Source organism: Carcharhinus amblyrhynchos, chromosome 11, assembly GCF_965287045.1.
Source record: "Carcharhinus amblyrhynchos chromosome 11, sCarAmb.v2.hapA, whole genome shotgun sequence".
Classification (NCBI taxonomy): Eukaryota; Metazoa; Chordata; class Chondrichthyes; order Carcharhiniformes; family Carcharhinidae; genus Carcharhinus; species Carcharhinus amblyrhynchos.
Window position 1 is genome coordinate 66,562,691 of NC_137334.1, and position 18,571 is coordinate 66,581,261.

The 18,571-nt window shown below is 44.6% G+C and overlaps 1 protein-coding gene across 7 annotated transcripts in view; it reads right to left on the reverse strand.

Annotated features, from left to right (window-relative positions):
- The window catches only part of nckap5l (NCK-associated protein 5-like), a 567,643-nt gene that overhangs the window by 385,752 nt on the left and 163,320 nt on the right, over window positions 1–18,571 (reverse strand). For 4 of the 7 annotated variants that reach the window (XM_080199314.1, XM_080199316.1, XM_080199317.1 and 1 more), the window contains one exon: window positions 16,304–16,367. The exons of the other annotated variants lie outside the window; for them this stretch is intronic. In XM_080199314.1, coding sequence (XP_080055440.1) covers window positions 16,304–16,367 — 64 coding nt within the window. The remainder of the gene's footprint in view (window positions 1–16,303; window positions 16,368–18,571) is intronic. 7 annotated transcript variants of the gene reach the window in all.

The following is an 18,571-nucleotide window of genomic DNA, read 5'->3' on the forward strand; positions in this document are numbered from 1 at the left end:
CCTGCTGTTCAAGACCTGAAGTGGCTGATAATGTGAGTGGAAGGAACACTGATCACAGTTTAAAGAGATGTGTATTGTCTCTAGACAGTACAGTAAGTGAGGTTTTGCAAACCCAAGCAAGTCACGGGGGTTACAGATAGTGCGACATGAACCCAAGATCCCTGTTGAGACCGTCCTCATGTGTGCGGAACTTGGCTATCAGTCTCTGTTCAGCGACTCTGCGCTGTCGTGTGTCGTGAAGGCCGCCTTGGAGAATGCTTACCCGAAGGTCAGAGGCTGAATGCCCGTGACCACTGAAGTGTTCGCCAACAGGAAGGGAACAGTCTTGCCTGGTGACTGTCGAGCGAAGTTCATTCATCCGTTGTCATAGCGTCTGCATGGTCTCCCCAATGTACCATGCTTCGGGACATCCTTTCTTGCAACGTATCAGGTAGACAATGTTGGCTGAGTTGCAAGAGTATTTACCATGTACCTGGTGGATGGTATTCTCACGTGTGATGATGGTCCATGTCGATGATCCGGCATGTCTTGCAGAGGTTGCTGTGGCAGGGTTGTGTGGTATTGTGGTCACTGTTCTCCTGAAGGCTGGGTAGTTTGCTGCGAACAATGGTCTGTTTGAGGTTGTGTGGTTGTCTGAAAGTAAGAAGTGGGGGTGTGGGGATAGCCCTGGCGAGATGTTCGTCTTCATCAATGATATGTTGAAGACTCCGGAGAAGATGTCGTAGCTTTCCCCGAAAGCTTGTGAGTATATTATCAAATAAATAGGTTGGACTAAAACCTGGTGTTGTCAGACTTTTTACTGTGTTTACGCCAGTCCAACGCCGGCATACCCACATCATACTCTCTTCCGCCAGAAAAAGATGCAAAACTCTGAAACCATGCACCAACCCACTCAAGAACACTTTCTTCCCTGCTGCTGTTATATGGTAGGTCCAATCAAAAATCTATTAAGCTGATCCTTCTCTGCACCCTGGCTATGACACTATATTCTGCACTATTTTCTTTCATTCTCCCCTATGTACTTCATGAACAGCATGTTTTCTCTGTACAGCATGCAAGAAACAATACTTTTCACTGTTTACCAATGTATACATGTGACAATAATAAATCAAATCATTGCGACACCCATGAACTTGGGATTGTATCCACATGCTAGAGCAAGGCAGGCCCAGGTTCCATCCCTGACCTATGCTGTCAATTGAGCCCAGGAGCTCTCCTGAGGCAGAGTAATGAGATCAGAGCCCTAGAATTGGTCTTACGTTCCCTGGGAAAATGTAGCACATGCAGTTCATCTGAAAGAAACTTCCAACTGAAGCAAACAAAAATCAAGCTGACATACCCTGAAATACCCTAGATTTTGCACTCTTTTTGATGGTATATTCTATACCATCAGCGCTCACATCCTCCTTCAGAAATTAAATCAATGTTGGCTTGCTGTAAAATAGTTTAAAGTATTCATGGGCATAAAGATTTTCCAATAATCAGAAGACACAAACTAGTGAACAAGGACTGATTGTTTCAGTTGCAGAGTTTCGACAGAATGCCTTGAATGAGTAAAATCTTGTCTGACAGGTTCCCTGCTGTACTTTATATCCAAGAGAACTTGTCAAGCATCACATTAAGATTAGTTTTGTGCTTGGCTAAGTGATCCTAACTTTGCCGCTCACCCCAGCTTCCCATTTAAGTCACTGCAAAATACTTTAATATTATACACTGAACATTACTGCTAAGGAACAGATTCTCAAAATTTCCATCTGCCAACCTATGTTTACAAAGTTGCATAGTCAGACAACTCCATGTGAAGAATCTAGATTTTTCTTTTTCCATAAGAATGGTGTGGCATTCAGAATTCATCCATGTCAACCCCACTTTTGCCACAACAGAATCATAGACTGATACAACACAGAAGGTGGCTAGTTACTCTGTACTGGCTTTGCAGTGCAATTAATTCCATTCCCAGGTCCTTCCCATAGGCTCTCCTATCAAGGAACCGTTTGAGGAAGACTAGCAATCTATAACTCCAGTATTTTTTAGTCAAAAGGCAAAATTGTAAACTCAATAGATTGCCCACTGCAATTGTATGTAAAGTTCAAAAAACAATGGGCTTCTGAAGTTCTTAAGGGGTTATTCACTGAGACCTATTTACACATCATTTAAAATCCATAAGGGCCCATGAAAGAGGTATACTCCATGGCCAGCACAGTGGCACAGTGATTAGCACTGCTGCCTCAGTGCCAGGGACGTGGGTTTGATTCCCGGATTGGCTCGCGGTCTGTGTGGACTCTGCACATTCTCCCCGTATCTAGATGGGTTTCCTCCGGGTGGTCAAGTTTCCTCCCACGGACCAAAAGGCATGCTGGTTTGCTGCTTCGGCCATGCTAAATTCTCCCTCAGTGTACCCAAACAGGCACCAGAGCATGGCGACTAGGGGGATTTTCACAGTAACTTAATTGCAGTGTTAATGTAAGCCTACTTATGACATTAATAAATAAACTGAATTAAAAAACATAAATGGCACCAAGCATTTGCATCATTTCTTCACCAAAACTCATCAGCAATAAAAGATGATCTGGTGTAAACGATTGATGCATGTAGGCACACAGAAGTGAATAAGAGCATTGTAATTTGAAAGACTCATGATCTTTTTCACCTTACATGTTTACTGATACAATGTTGCAAAGGGGATGCGTGGAAAGGCATGGGTCCAGCTGCCCCACATTTATTTGACCAGGATTTGTATGTTCAGAAGAGAAGATCAGTCCTGTACCTTGCTGCTGAATGTAATCCACCTGCACCAACAAGGAGGCCTGGGTCCAAATAACAGCTGCAGTGAGCACAGAAAGAGACCATCAGCATTCATAGATTCCGTGCCAGAAAAGGTTCAATGAGCTGCTACATTCCAACAAGGTGAGTAGCTTGGCTTATCCACATGCAGCTCTGAGGAAATCGACATATCAACATGCTGCAGCATGTTGATATGTCTATTCCCTCAGAGGCACAGAACTCTGCTACAGTACTCAGGCAGTGTATGTGAACAGCTCACTTGAATGAGCACAGTAATGTGCAGATGCAGTGAAGATCAATATCTGTGTGCTAAATATCAGGCTAACATCAATTCACGTTATCATTGCAAACCAAAAGGGTGAAGACCACCACAGAAATGGCCCTGAGTCAACCTTCCTGAGGCATATATGCTCTGTTAAACACATGATCTTGAAGTTTGCCAGGGTGCCTGAGCGGCTGTCTGTTGGTGAATCACTGTTAGCAGGTGATAAAGGTGGCATTGGGATCACCTTGGCACAGGGTGGTGATAGTAGAGGTCATGTCATCAGTTCACTCAGCACAGCTGGCATGAGACAGAATGCAAGGATGGAGTTGCCTCATGTGGGCAGCGAGGTTGAACATAATGGTATGCATCAGAGTTTGCTTTCACCATGACAAAAGCTATATCTAAATAACTCCTTTTGGTGTCTAAGACAGGTCCAAGCTTTGCTCCTTCAGCATCCCCCCACCCCCTCCACACAGGCAAGATCATCGCTCAGGCATCAAGAGGAGGATGATGTATTCAAGGAGGCAGCTCCACATCTAACAAACCCACACACAATCAAACAACACAGAAACAAGCCCATCAGAGGGAAGTAGTGCATGTTTAGTTAGTAACATGGGGTGAAGTGCAAGGGAGGAGGTATCTATCAGAAATACTTGTGCATAGTTCCCCTCAGACAGGAGGGAAGAAAGTCACAATTATAATGTTGCTTTGAGCAGGAACGTGGAACTCAACAGCTATCCTGTGGGGTACAATATTTACATAATAAGCAGATGTGAGAGCATACGGCAGAGTTTCCTGAGGCAGTCAGAACTCTAGACCCTGAACTAAGACAACCATTGCTCTACATTTTCCAGAGGGCTCAGCTGCATGAGTTCTGACCATGAGAGATTGGCCAAGCACAGAGGGAGACACATGCAACAACACCTGGGAGTGGACGACAGGGCAGTGTCTCGATCAGGATACGGTGCAAGTCTCAGTAGCCTGGATCAATCCTCTCAAAGTATGAGTGCTTGGTGGAATACATGAAGAATTGTGCACCCTTAACAGGGAGGCCACACTGTTGCTGGAATAGACAACTGCTGCTCATGAGTAACCATGATGTGGAGATGCTGGCTTTGGACTGGGGTAAGCTCAGTAAGAAGTCTCACAACACAAGGTTAAAGGCCAACAGGTTTACTTAGTAGCACAAGCTTTCAGAGTGTTACTCCCTTCTTCCTCACTCACCTGAAGAAGTAACACTCCAAAAGCTTGTGCTACCAAATAAACCTGTTGGACTTTAACCTGGTGTTGCGAGACTTCTTACCACGAGAAACTAGTGGCAGTGCAGGGATTGAGGAGGGTAAAAGGTACTGAGAGCCCCCCAACATCTTCATCTTCCTCCATCTCCCTAGCCCTTACCTGCTGCACATGCCAGTGACCACAGTTGCCCATGCAAAGATACAGAGGCCACCAACGCTCCCCACTGCCATCTGGACTGAGAACAGAGCTACCTGTTTCCTCCTCTTCCAAGACAAAACTTAGAAGTGTGCGAGAATGAAGGGCAATATCTCACTTGCAGCACAAATGGGTTCACCCCATGGTTACAACTTTCGTACTGCATTTGTCGAATTGATGGTTCTCATCAGTAATAAAGAGGGCAGCAGATGTGCAGACAGGAAGATCAAGGATGTCAGCTGATGCTTTGGAGGGTTTTCTCCTTCTCTGCTGCATCACGTAACAGTTCAGTCTTCAAGTACAGAGATGCTCCTTGTATCATTGTCCATCCGAGCTTGACTTTAATGGAGGTTCCATGAGCTGCCCCTCTCGAAGAGATGCTGGACAGCAGGTGCATCTCAAGAATGAATGTGGAGTGCAAGGTATTCACCACACTGCAATGATACATGTTGGCTCAGTGTAGCATCACAGCTTGGTACGTTACATACCATGCAAGTAACATTGGTGTCTGCCATTCCCAGTACTTTGGCTACATCTCAGGTGTCACAGGAGATGTTGTGTGCAATAAGCAGAGGTACTTGGAAGTCAGGAATGTTGCATGTGGCACCCATGTCAGAAACAGGACAACTGACGGAAATGGATGATTTGCAAGTTCTTTGGTTGGTCAAGAGCTTGTTATGTGCGAGATGCCTTATCTACACGCATGTTACAACATAAAATCTTATTAGGATTGTGAGTCTTACATCATGCCACTCTCAGCATTGTGGGCACGGTCTAATCATGAACAATTCGGTGGCAACTCCCATTCAATCATGATGATGACAATCATGAAGGGGCCAGGTTGTGAATGACTTATTTCTGTATGTGTTTGCAATATGATGAGGTCCCTGGTTATGATGGTGAGGGTTTCAGCCACATGAGTGTGAAGAAGTCCAATTCATTGATGTTGATTCACAGCCTTGTGGGATTGGGCAATCCGTTGACTAATTATGCACTCAATGTACAAGGCTCTTTTCGGTCTTAGTATGTCACTAGGGACTGGCTAATGGGATTTATGAACATATTTTGCACTAGGATCCAAGAGGGTGATCTCCTCCAGCGCAGTCAGCTCTCAGCATGGCCACGCTTCCCAGCTGCCCTGACATTGGCTGCTCCTCTTCCTCATCCATTTTGGAAGCTTTGAAATGGACAGGTGCTTCTTCCTTCTGCCATCTTCCTCCTCAGAGGCTGTGACTCTGCCCATAGCCTTGTCCTCATCAATCTGTAAGTCCCCCCGCTGCAAAGTGCTGATATTCTTCATAGCCTTGCTGGAGCATATTGCAGAACGCCAGAGTGATTGAGGCACCTGAAGTGCATTTTTACAGTGCCAGTGGCCTGCTCAATGATCTCCTGGTGATGACATGCTGCTGTTATAGTTCCACTCGGGTGGTTCCTCCACTCGGGGGTTCCTAGAGTTCACGGGGTTCATTATCAAAGTTCTAAAGAGTTGCCCTTGTCTCACAGAAGCCAAACACAGATTGGTGGCTGCAACAGCTGAGGGAGTTGGAAACTCCTTAGTATGAAACAGTTGTGGCAGCTCCCAGGGAGCCTTGTACACACATGAAAGACCACCTTGAGGTCACAAACCAGCTGTACATTTAGTGAGAGGAAGGACTTTCAGTAGACGAAGATTTCTGTGTGCTGTGATGGGGCCTTTATGATAACATGGGTGCAATCAATAACACCCTTCCCTGGAGGGAAGTCTGCTAATTGTGCAAAGACCATGGCTTTCTGCATCTGACATGCCAAATCTATAGGGAAATTAATGTGATCCCCACATTAGTTACATCCTTGATGCAGCTGTGCTGCTGCTGACTGAAATATTCCAAGCATGTCTCCTGATGATCCCTGGAAAGATCCTAAGGCATAGAGGTTGAGTTACCTTTACTGTCATTGGCGGGTGGGGAGTGTTGCGAGGGTCACAGCTGATGGATCGTGGCTCAAGTCGCTACCAGACAACACAATGTTATTCCATCACTACCTCATGGCTTAGCTTCAGTCACCTTTGGTGCTGATTCACCTTCATATTGAAGTATAGGTCTGTTCACCCTTCCCACAGCGGTGTGCATACCTGCTTATCCTGTCTATTCATTTGTGGAACATGGGTGTAACTGGCTGGTCAGCATTAACTGCCCATCCCTAGTGGCCCTTAGAGGACAGTTAAGAATCAACATTGCTCTGCAGTCACATGTAGGCCAGACCAGGTAAAGACAGCAGATTTCCTTCTCTAAAGGACATTAGTGAACCAGATGGGTTTTTTTCCCATCAATTGTTTCTTGGTCATCGGTAGATTCTTAATTCCAAATTTTGTTTTAATAGAATTCAGCTTCCACCACCTGCCATGGTGGGGTTTGAACCCAGGTTCCCAGAATATTAGCTAAGTTTCTGGATTAATGGTTTAGCATCTTCCTGGTGTGCATACAGCAGCCTCTTCCATCTGATCTTTTGCTATCTCTCTGCACACAGTGACCAGCTCCTGTGGTCTTTATGTGTGAGGGGTCCCTGCCCATTTTCTAAGCTCCTTTGCATGAGGCGTTATGCATCCTTCTCCACTACAAAGATCTTCCTGACATCTGGGTGCACAAGTCAGTAAGGGATAAACTATTGACTCACGATTGCAGAAGCCCCACTCTCCTACTCTTCTGGGTTGAGGGCAGGCAACTAGAAGTAATTTTGTGCCACTTCTGAGGCAGTGAAGAAAAGTTTAAAGCAATATCACAGGATATCTGCATCTCTCCAAAGAGGTCTCCTGGATTTCCAAATTCAACAAGTTTTACAAATGCATTACATGTTTTACAAATACATTAAGGGTAAAAGGCTAACTAGGGAAAGGATTGGGCCCATTAAGGAACACAACGGCAATTTGTGTGGAGCCAGAGGACATAGGTATGGTTCCAAATGAATATTTTGTCAGTATTCACGAGTGAGAGAGATGATACAATCAAAGAAATTAGTATAGACAAAGAGGAAATTCTGAGTGGTCTGGCAGGCTTAAAAGTAGATAAATCTCCAGGGCCAGATGAAATATATCCTGGGCTGATGAGTGAAGCAAGGGAGGAAATAGCAGAGGAGCTGGCAATAATTTTCAATTCCTCTCTGGCCCAGAAGAGATGCTGGAGGATAGCCAGCCAATGTGGTACCATTATTCAAGGAGGGAGAAATGGATTAATCTTGGGGCGGGACAGTGGTTAGCACTGCTGCCTCACAATGCCAGGGCCCTGGGTTCAATTCCGGCCTCAGGTCACTGTGTCTGTGGAGTTTGCATATTCTCTTCATTTCTGCGTGGGTTTCCTCCTGTTCTCCGATTTCCTCCCACAGTTCAAAGATGCACAGATTAGGTGGATTAGCCAGGCTAAATTGCCCTTTAGTATCAGGGGATTAGAAGGGTAAATACGTGGGATTACAGGGATAGGGCTCAGGTAGGGTTGTCTTTGGTGTAGACACAATGGGCTGAATGGCCTCCTTCTGCATTGTAGAACTGAGAGGTGGGGATTAATCAAGAGCAGTCAGCATGGTTTTGTTAAGGGGAGATCATGTCTCGCCACATTGATTGAATTTTTCATAGAGGTGACCAGCTGTGTAGGTGACGGCAATGCATTTGATGCAGTCTATTTGGACTTCAGCAAGGCAAGGCTTTCAACAAGATGCACATGGGAGACAGAATGAAGGTAAAAGTCCCTGGGACCCAAAGAAATTTGGTCAATTGGAGCCAGAATTGACTGAGTGGTAGGAAGCAGAGGATGGAGCGTCAAGGGGTGTTTTTTGGACTGGAAGACTGTGTACAACGAGGATCCGTCAGGAATCAATGTTGAGGCCTTTGCCAGTTGCGTATTATATAAATGATTTAGACTTGAATGTAGGAGGGTTGATCGGTAAGTTTGTGGATGATATGAAAATTGGTAAGGTGGCAAAGAATGAGGAGGATAGCCTTAAATTACAGGAGGATGTGGATGGGCTGATCAATGGCAAATGGAATTCAATCCACATGAGAGGTAATGCATTTGGGCAGGACAAAAAAGGAAATACATTAATAAGTAACGACTGACTGGACCCTGGGAAGCACTGGGAATCAGAGGGACCTTAGTGCACATGGACACTGTCCCTTAAAGGTAGCAACAGAGGTGGATAAAGTAGTTAAAAAACTCTATGCCTCAGCATATGCCTTAAGAGCTGGGAGGTTATGCTGGAACTATATAAGACATTGGTTAGGCTATAAGCTGGAGTACTATTAGCTGGAGTACTGTGTGCAGTTTTGGGCGCCGCACCTGCGCAAGGATATTTTGGCCTTGGAGGGAGTGCAGAGGAGGTTTACTAGGCTGATACCGGAGTTGAGGGGGTTGAGCTATGAGGAGAGGCTGAATAAACTAGGCTTGTACTCGTTAGAGTTTAGAAGAATGAGGGGAGATCTCATTGAGACGTATAAGATGATGAATGGGATGGATAGGATAGAGGTGGAAAGACTCTTCCCGCTCAAAAAAGACAGTAGGACTAGGGGGCACAGCCTCAAGATAAAGGGGGGGCGGTTCAGAACGGAGTTGAGGAGGAACTTCTTCACTCAAAGGGTGGTGAATCTCTGGAATTCTCTGCCCGTTGAAGTGGTGGAGGCTGCCTCGCTAAATATTTTTAAGAAGCGGGTTGATGGGTTTTTGATAAGAGAGGGGATTAAGGGTTATGGGGAGAGGGCGGGAAAGTGGAACTGAGCCACGACAGATCAGCCACGACAGATCAGCCATGATCTTATTGAATGGCGGGGCAGGCTCGAAGGGCCAGATGGCCTACTCCTGCTCCTATTTCTTATGTTCTTATAACTAGAGTAGTGTCCAGTTCTAGAATCCACATTATAAAGGATGTGATAGCACTGTAAAGGGAACAGGAGATTTACCAGGATGTTACTTGGCTGGAGAGTTTTAGTTATCAAGAGATTTCATAGACTGGGGTTGTTTTCCATGGAGCAAAAGGAAAAGGAATGGGGTGACAAGATTGAGATGTACGAAATTATGAAGGGCACAGAGGAAGAAACTTTTCTCTTTGGCGGAGGGATCAATGACTAGAGTGTAGGTTTAAAGGTAAGGACAGGAGGTTTAAAGAGAATCTAAGGAAAACCTTTTTTTTGCATAAAGGGTAGTGGGTGTTTGGAGCTCACTGCCTGAAAATGCGCAGAGACCAATTTAAGTACTATTTAGATGTGCACTTGCAATGCCAAGGTATACAATATTATGGGCCAAGTGCTGGCAAATGGTATTAGAATAGTTAGGTGGTTTGTCTTTGGCCAGTGCAGGTGTGATGGGCCTTTTACTGTGCTATTGACCTTTGACTCTATGACTAAGTTCAGATCTGCTCTTCCTTGCACTCTGTTTCACACTTCTAACTTGAGAGGAAACAGTTGTTGACTTAAATACCTGCATAGCATATGCATGAATCCCCCCCTTGCCCCCATTCTCACAAAAATGAAAAGTGCTTTGTTCAGGGGCATGATTTACCATCCGAGCCATAATCAAATAAAAGATGGAGCTATTACATGGAGTGACCAATAAAGAGGTGAATTAGGTGTTGAAAAGAGGGGACAAGAGGGAGGTTGTGGGTCAGAGGATTTTAGGGAAGGAATTCCAGGGCACAGGGTTTAGATGACTGAAGACATAGTTGCGATGGCGAGGGGAAAAACGGACTGGAAAAAAGTAAGGACAACTAAGTCAGCAGAATGGATAGTTCAAGGGAGGTTGTCAGCTAGAGAAAGGCAAAAAGATACAGGGGAAACAAGACTAAAGGAATTTAAACAAGAGGGCGACATTTTTTAAATTGGAGGCTTTGTGGAACGTGGAGTCAACACAGATTAGCAAGACGCGATTGATAAATCAGCGGGGCATGGGACAGTAAGACTGCACACAGGCCACAGTGTTTGGATTAGCTAAAATGGGCAGGGCATAAAGAATGGAGGCTAGTCAGGAGTGTATTCGAATAGACAAGCATGAAGGTAATAAAGGCGTGGGTGAGATTCTCAGAACAGATGGGCCAAGATGCTTAAGGACCTAAAAGATAGTTGCTTAAAATTCAAGGTACTTTAAGGCCTGTTTTAAAAATATGAAGTTTATGCCCAATCAACATGAGAAAAATTGTTTGAATAAAAATTTACTCCTCGTTGAGGAAAATGAGTCTCTGCCATAACATGAAGCATTGGTTCAGCAGGAATCATGTCCATTCCAATGTGCCTGTTGTAAGTTTTAATATATCCAAATTAATGATGTTTTGAAACAGATTCCAGTATTTGTGGCTCACAATCTACTGATAATGGTGATCTTTAACTTAAGTTGATTTCAGTTTTAAAGTTTGGCATTTATTTAGTTAAACCTGACAAGCTATGTCTGGTGTTAGAAAAATAAAGTGCATAATATTTTATCCTAACCATCCCAATAAATCAGCTCAATGAAGCTCAATGTCAGAATGCATTTCAGAGGCACATCATGTCAAAAAAATCTACATTTAATTCAATTCCACAAAGATGGCAGAAATAATCTATAGCAATTCACCTCCTGGCAGATGAAGATAACTCATTTCCAAGCCCTTTTTTGTGAAATTTTATTAGTTTGACTAAATACAGTTATTAGCAAGAGGCAATATCCAGTGATATCTCAGTTTTTCACACAATATTCTTCTTTTGAAGCCTTCACATTTAATAACTAGAAAATATTTTAGAAATGTTACTAAGAATGTTCAGTTCCATTCTGCAGTAAGGTTTCACAGAGGACTATGTTAGCTAGTAAATTAACAAGATATAGCTCACCCTTTTGGATTTTGTTTGCATGCGAGTTATATCATCATACAAGATGAATTTGACAGGGAACCAAAATGTAGCATCCAGTAGCTACAACAAATCTACTTCAGGAATTTATACTGCATTTATATTGTTCTAAATTTAAATATAGGCATTCAGGCAAGTTGCTCCAAGCAAAAAGAGTAATATATCAGTTGGTAATTTTAGCAAAGCAATAAATGATTAAAATTTAATTTTACATTGTATTCTCCACTGCTGCACTCATTGGTAATTAATGATAGCAGCACAGATAGAGGACAAAGAGATAAAGCAGGATTTTTAAGATTCCTTTCCCGCCAAAGTCAATACATTCTTCTGATACTGACTGCCATTCAGTGCCCTAAACAGCATCAATTGTCTGAAAGTAGGGCTTCTGCCCCTCACTCAGGAATATGTCCCACTTCAGGGTGCAGGCGACCAGTCTGGTTGGCAAACTTAGATTCAACAGTGCCAGAAGCTGCAGAAGGCAGTACTGCAACTACACAAATTCCCAAAGTCCCCAGAATTTGAGTTCTAAGAGTCTGAGACCAGTTGAGTGTGGGAGACTCTTAGAGTTTGGCGGGGGGGGGGGGGGGGGGGGGGGATGGGAGACAGAGAGAGAGAGAGAGGGAGTGAGTCTCAGGGCAGGGAAGGGAGGCAAGGCCCAGCAGAGTGGGTAGGGGGATGTGGGAATGTTGGTGTAAGGCCAAGGGGGAGGAAGCACCTGCAACGGGCAAAGTTGTGGGGATGGAGGGGGCCACTGATGGTGACACTCACCACCTCTTCCCACCTGAAACCTGAGAAAGATCACTTTCCAGGCTACCTTCTTTACCCCTGAACTCCTCTCACCAGCAGGAAAATTGAAACCTAGCAGAAAGCAGCCCTCAAGTGGTCATTAATTGGCAATTTAAGGACCTCAGTTGGGATAAGATTGATCTAGACTTCACCCATCTCACTAAAACTGCAAAGAGGTGGGGGTGAACCTGGAAGGGAGGTCATCAGAGAAATTTTATGCTCCCCATTTTGCAAATCCACTGGCAGGGCAAAGTAAAATTCCATTGTATAAAATATCCATTCCTATGAAGTTAACTAAGTTTTGGTTAGAAAAAAAACTAGAAAAGGTTCAAATCAGATTCAGCGGGTATTACCAAGACTTACAGATATATAGAGAGGCTCTCAAAGTTTGTGGTTTTTCATTTAAAAAGAAAAACTTGCATTTTTATAGCACTTTTCCTGACCACAGGATGTCTGGAAAGTTCTTCACTTTTTGAAGTGTAGTCATTGTTGTAATGTAGGAAAAACGGCAGCCGACATATACATAGTAAATTCTCACAGTAATGTGATAATGATCAGATAATCTCTTTTCTCTGATGTTGATCGAGGTATAAATATTGATCAACACCCAGGAGATACCCCATTGCCCTTCTTCAAAATAACACCACAGGATCTTTTATATAGAATCCTACATTGCAGAAGGAGGCACATTTGGCCCATCAAATCTGCACCAAACCACAATCCCACCCAGGTCCCATCCCCATAACCCCATGCATTTATCCTAGCTAGTCTCCCTGACACTAAGGGGTAATTTAGCTTGGCCAATCCATCTAACCCGCTATGGGAGGAAACTGGAATACTCAGAGGAAACCCAAGCAGACACAGGGAGAACATGCAAACTCTTTAGTCAGTGACCCAAGCCAGGAACTGAACCCAGGTCCCTGGTGCTGAGAGGCAGCAGTGCTAACTACTGTGCTGTCAAAACATTTATCCAACCAGACAAATGGGGTTTAAGTTTAACATTTCTTCTGAAAGACAGCACCTCTGCCACTGCAGCACTCTGTCAGTACTGTCCTAAAGTGTCAGCCTTGATTTCTGGACTCCAGCCCTGGAATGAGACTTCGGCCAGGAACCTTGTGGCCAAGGGGCATGAGTGCTACCAACACTCACAAGCTTCATTTGTGAGGATAGAATTGCCTGAGAGGGGATTTCAAAAGTCATGAAGGAATATGACAAGGTAAATTATGATAAATTGTCTAGCAAGATGACAACAGGAATGCAGTTAAATCACAAGGAGGATAAAAAGATATTCAGAAAAATGTTCTTTACATTCAAGTTTTGAATTCTTTGATACAAGTTGTTGCAATAGAGCTCACAACTTATTCCAAAAGAGCGTTATTTTATGAAATGATTATATTACCATTCTAATAATAGATATACCATGCAATTCTTAGTAATACAAATAACCCAGAGTGAACATCAGTTTGGTGACTAGTCGAGTGCCCCAGGGGTCGGTGCTGGGGCCTCAACTATTTGCCATTTATATAGATGATCTGGAGGAGGGAACCGAGTGTATGGTGTCAAAATTTGCTGATGACACCAAGATTGGTGGAACAGCAAATTGCGCGGAGGGTGTGGAGAGTCTGCAGAAGGATCTAGATAGGCTGGGCAAATGGGCCAGGAACTGGCAAATGAAATTTAATGTTGGCAAGTGCGAGGTGGTCCACTTTGGTAGGAATAATGGTAGGAAGGACTATTACTTACGAGGCGAAAAACTGCAGCAGGCAACGGTGCAGAGGGACCTCGGGGTCCTTGTGCATGAGTCGCAAAAACCCAGCCTGCAGGTGCAGCAGGTGGTCAGGAAGGCGAATGGGATGCTGGCCTTCATAGCGAGGGGGATTGAATATAAAAGTAGGGAGGTCTTGCTGCAGCTGTATAGGGCATTGGTGAGGCCGCAGCTGGAGTACTGTGTGCAGTTTTGGTCACCGCACTTACGCAAGGATATTTTGGCCTTGGAGGGAGTGCAGAGGAGGTTTACTAGGCTGATACCGGAGTTGAGGGGGTTGAGCTATGAGGAGAGGCTGAATAAACTAGGCTTGTACCCGTTAGAGTTTAGAAGAATGAGGGGAGACCTCATTGAGACGTATAAGATGATGAATGGGATGGATAGGATAGAGGTGGAGAGACTCTTCCCGCTCAGAAAGGACAGTAGGACTAGGGGCACAGCCTCAAGATAAAGGGGGGGCGGTTTAGAACGGAGTTGAGGAGGAACTTCTTCACTCAAAGGGTGGTGAATCTCTGGAATTCTCTGCCCGTTGAAGTGATGGAGGCTGCCTCGCTAAATATTTTTAAGACGCAGGTTGATGGATTTTTGATAAGCGAGGGGATTAAGGGTTATGGGGAGAGGGCGGGAATGTGGAACTGAGCCACGACAGATCAGCCATGATTTTATTGAATGGCGGGGCAGGCTCGAGGGGCTAGATGGCCTACTCCTGCTCCTATTTCTGATGTTCTTATGTTCTTATGTTCTGTATACAGACGCATATGCGACCTCTGAAACGCTGACATAATCTCAGACCCATCCCTCACATGTTGCTAAACTGCAGGATTACTGTGAAATCCCTGAAGCCCACTGCAGTGTCACCAGTCTCCAAGGTTCCTTCCCCTGGTTATGCCAAATAAATTGAACACTCTAGTTCTGCAAAAGTCTTGCAGAATCTTCCCCGGGATGAATAATCCCAGGCTGAAAGTCCCACCCTCCTGAAAATTGCTGGTGAATCAAAGGCCTGCATCTGTGCATTACAGACAGCACCGGTTAGAGCATTGGCTGCTGCCAGCAATGCACCCACCGTAGGCCCAAGGTCAGCAAGGGGCCCCAGAGCACAGGTGAGCGAGGGCACGATGGGGATCACGGGGTGGAGGTTGTGGAACAGGTAGACAAGGGTTCGACAGCAGAGGGGGGCGGTGATTCTTAGCAGAATCATAATGCTGAGTTCATTGATCAGACACCAAATGGGAGCACGCAAGAAGGTGTTTCGGATTATCACATCGTATCAATGATCTCATTGAATAGTGGAGTCGACTCAATGGGCCGAATGGCTTACTTCTGCTCCTACATCTTATGGTCTTAGGAAATGTATATATTTTAGGGTGGAACTGAATTAGTAGGTGCCTGATTTTTACATCTGTGACGCAGCCATTGAGAATCATAGCTTACAGCCTTGCAAGCAAACCAGACATGGCTATCTTTGCGTTTCTCGTGCGCTGGGTTCTCAACTCACTGCTGGCTGAATACTAGCAGCGACGGGGTCAATGCCCGGGAGTGGACTTTAATCACCCTGCTAAGGGCGTCACTGTCCAGTGAAACAGGAAGGTCATCCATCTCCTTTCCACCCTGGATTGCTTCGGGCAGCAGTTTGAAGGTGACAGCATTGCCTGGTCAATGTCATTTTCAGCACTCTAGTGTTTCAAATAATTAAAATTTCTGTGTCACAGAAATGTAAACATCAGGCACCTACTAATTCAGTTCCATCTCAAAATATATACGTGCCCTAAGGCCATAAGACATAGCAGAAGTAAGCCACTCAGCCCATTGAATCTGCTCCACCATTCAATGAGATCATGACTAATCTGATGTGATAATTCTCAACTCCACTTTATCCCCATAACCACTGATTCCCTTACTGATCTGTCTATCTCAGCCTTGAACATATTTTATGATCAGCCTCTATAGCTCTTTATGGTAAAGAATTCCACAGATTCACCACCCTCAGAGAAGAAATTCTTCCACATCTCTGATTTCTGTCTTAGCTGAGGTTATGTCCTCTTGCCGTAGATCCTCTCACAGGAGGAAACAATCTCTCAGCAGCTACCCTGTCAAGCGTCCTGCAAATCCTATGTGTCATGTGAGCATTAGACTTTAAGCACTTCTAATTGTTTGCAAACAGTGTTGAAAATAACTGTTTCCACAGGTTTGCCTTAAACTGTAAAATGTCAATGGCCTGATGATTTAGTTTTACACAATCTTCCATGAAACCACTTAGTTATTGACTTTATTGCAACATATTCCACCTCAAATTTTAAAGGAATTTAAAGTAAAAACTACAAATGTGTCTTCAAGACAGCATATTCTGCTCATTACAAACCAATAGCACAAATTAAATTTATAAGCAAAAAAAAAGTGCTGATAGCAAAAGCAGAAAGACACATTTATACCATACCATTGTGCCTTCACTTTCATTTCTTGCAACTACCTGTTGTAACCGGGACACTGCCAGCTTCTCTCTACAAAGGAAACAAAAGAACGTGAACAGATGGTCAGATTTCTTTGGTGACGCAGGTATTTCACTCCAAAGCCTTTTCAACTTTGTTTGCTGCCACAGTATTAACATTGCCATTCTCCACATAAATGGTTAGATTCATAGCATGCAATCCTCAATGGCCAACTCTTGGATGTTGTAGCTTTTGATCAGGTTTCAGTTTCTGACTTTTGTGTTAAAAGCTTTCCTACAATAGGCTAAGTTGTGTTATTCAAAGAAGTTGTTGGTCAGAATAATCATGGATAACTTGGAAAGAGAAGCACTTTGGCGGAAGGACATAAAGCCCATCCTGAAGTGTTTGTAATGGTGAAGGCGGCACGTAAAATGTGACAGGCAGGCAGCCCACTTCCTTCCTGTCCACTCCCAATCCATTCCTCATACCACAGGAGATGGGGAAGACAACCACTCACCTGGCGATCCTTCACAGAATCTCTACAGTGCAGAAGGAGGCCATTTGACTCAGAATCTGCACTGACTCTCCAAAAGAGCATCTCACCCAGGCCAACCATACCCCACCCCATCACCCGCTCCTGTATCCCATGCATTTACCACGGTTAAGCCACATAACCTACACATCTGTGGACACTAAAGGAGCAATGTAGCTTGGTCAATCCATGTAACCTGCATGTCTTTGGACAGACAGAGGAAGCCCACACAGAAATAGTAAGATGATACAAGCTCCACCCAGTCACCCAAGGCTAGAATTGAACATGAGTCCCTGGCACTTTAAGGCACCATGCTAACCACTGTGCTACCCTGTAACTTTTCACATACTTTGCTTTCAGATGGCAATCCAATTCTCTTTCAACTACCTTAGTCAAACTTGCCTCCAACACCCTCTCAGGAGGTTCATTCAAAACTCTATCCATCCTCTGGGTAAAAAAAGTTTGTCCTCACATGACTCTTGTTGTTTTTGCCAATAACTTTGAATTTGTGCCATCTAGTTCTTAATGCTGTCAGGAACAGGTTGGCCTACTGAGATTTTTAAAATGCCAATTAATCAATTAATAGCCACTTAGAGCCTCAAGCCAACCCCACAGTCCAAATATGCTGGACAATGGTAAAATCGGGTGACAGTGGGAAAGCCATCTTTTTCACCAACACTGATGAAAGAGCAAGGAAAAAAGAATGGTATGTCTTTGCCTCGATTGGGGGGTGGTGTCCTGTGTGCACCAGGACCACATCCCCACCCCCAAGATTGTATGCTCACTTTGTGGTTTTGGAGCCTAAGCAGGGAAACAATCTGTGCTCACCGCCCCCATTGTACCAACCATTTCCCTCATCCCCATTCTAGAATGCCCAATCTTTCCCTACTCAAGAAACCCCAGGGTAACCAACACACTTCTTCCTGGGCTTTTTGCAGTCCCAGCAGTGGCCACTACCCTCTTCTGGCAGTGTTGGAATTTCAAGCGCTGCCGGCCAATCAGACTGGCCGGCAGCTCTCAACGGCAGGACTTCCTTCCATTATGGAACAGAAGTCTGCTCCACAGCTTGTTAAAGTGTTTGCCACTGACTGAGTTTTTAGACTCTTGAGCTGCTCTTTTATGGGTGGTAAAAAGTCTGACAACACCAGGTTTTAGTCCAACCTATTTATTTGATAATATACTCGCAAGCTTTCGAGGGGTTACCCTCTTCGTCAGGTGAATGGAGAGTTCTGGCCTCAGACAGAGCATATAAAGCACAGACAGTTTAGAGATTACTGATTAAAATGCGAATCCTTACACCTAACCTGCTGTTCAAGACCTGAAGTGGCTGATAATGTGAGTGGTAGGAGCACTGATCACAGTTTAAAGAGATGTGTATTGTCTCCAGACAGTACAGTAAGTGAGGTTTTGCAAACCCAGGCAAGTCACGGGGGTTACAGATAGTGCGACATGAACCCAAGATCCCTGTTGAGACCGTCCTCATGTGTGCGGAACTTGGCTATCAGTCTCTGCTCAGCGACTCTGCGCTGTCGTGTGTTGTGAAGGCCGCCTTGGAGAATGCTTACCCGAAGGTCAGAGGCTGAATGCCCGTGACCACTGAAGTGTGTTGGCGAACACTTCAGTGGTCACGGGCATTCAGCCTCTGACCTTCGGGTAAGTATTCTCCAAGGCGGCCTTCACAACACACGACAGCGCAGAGTCGCTGAGCAGAGACTGATAGCCAAGTTCCGCACACATGAGGACG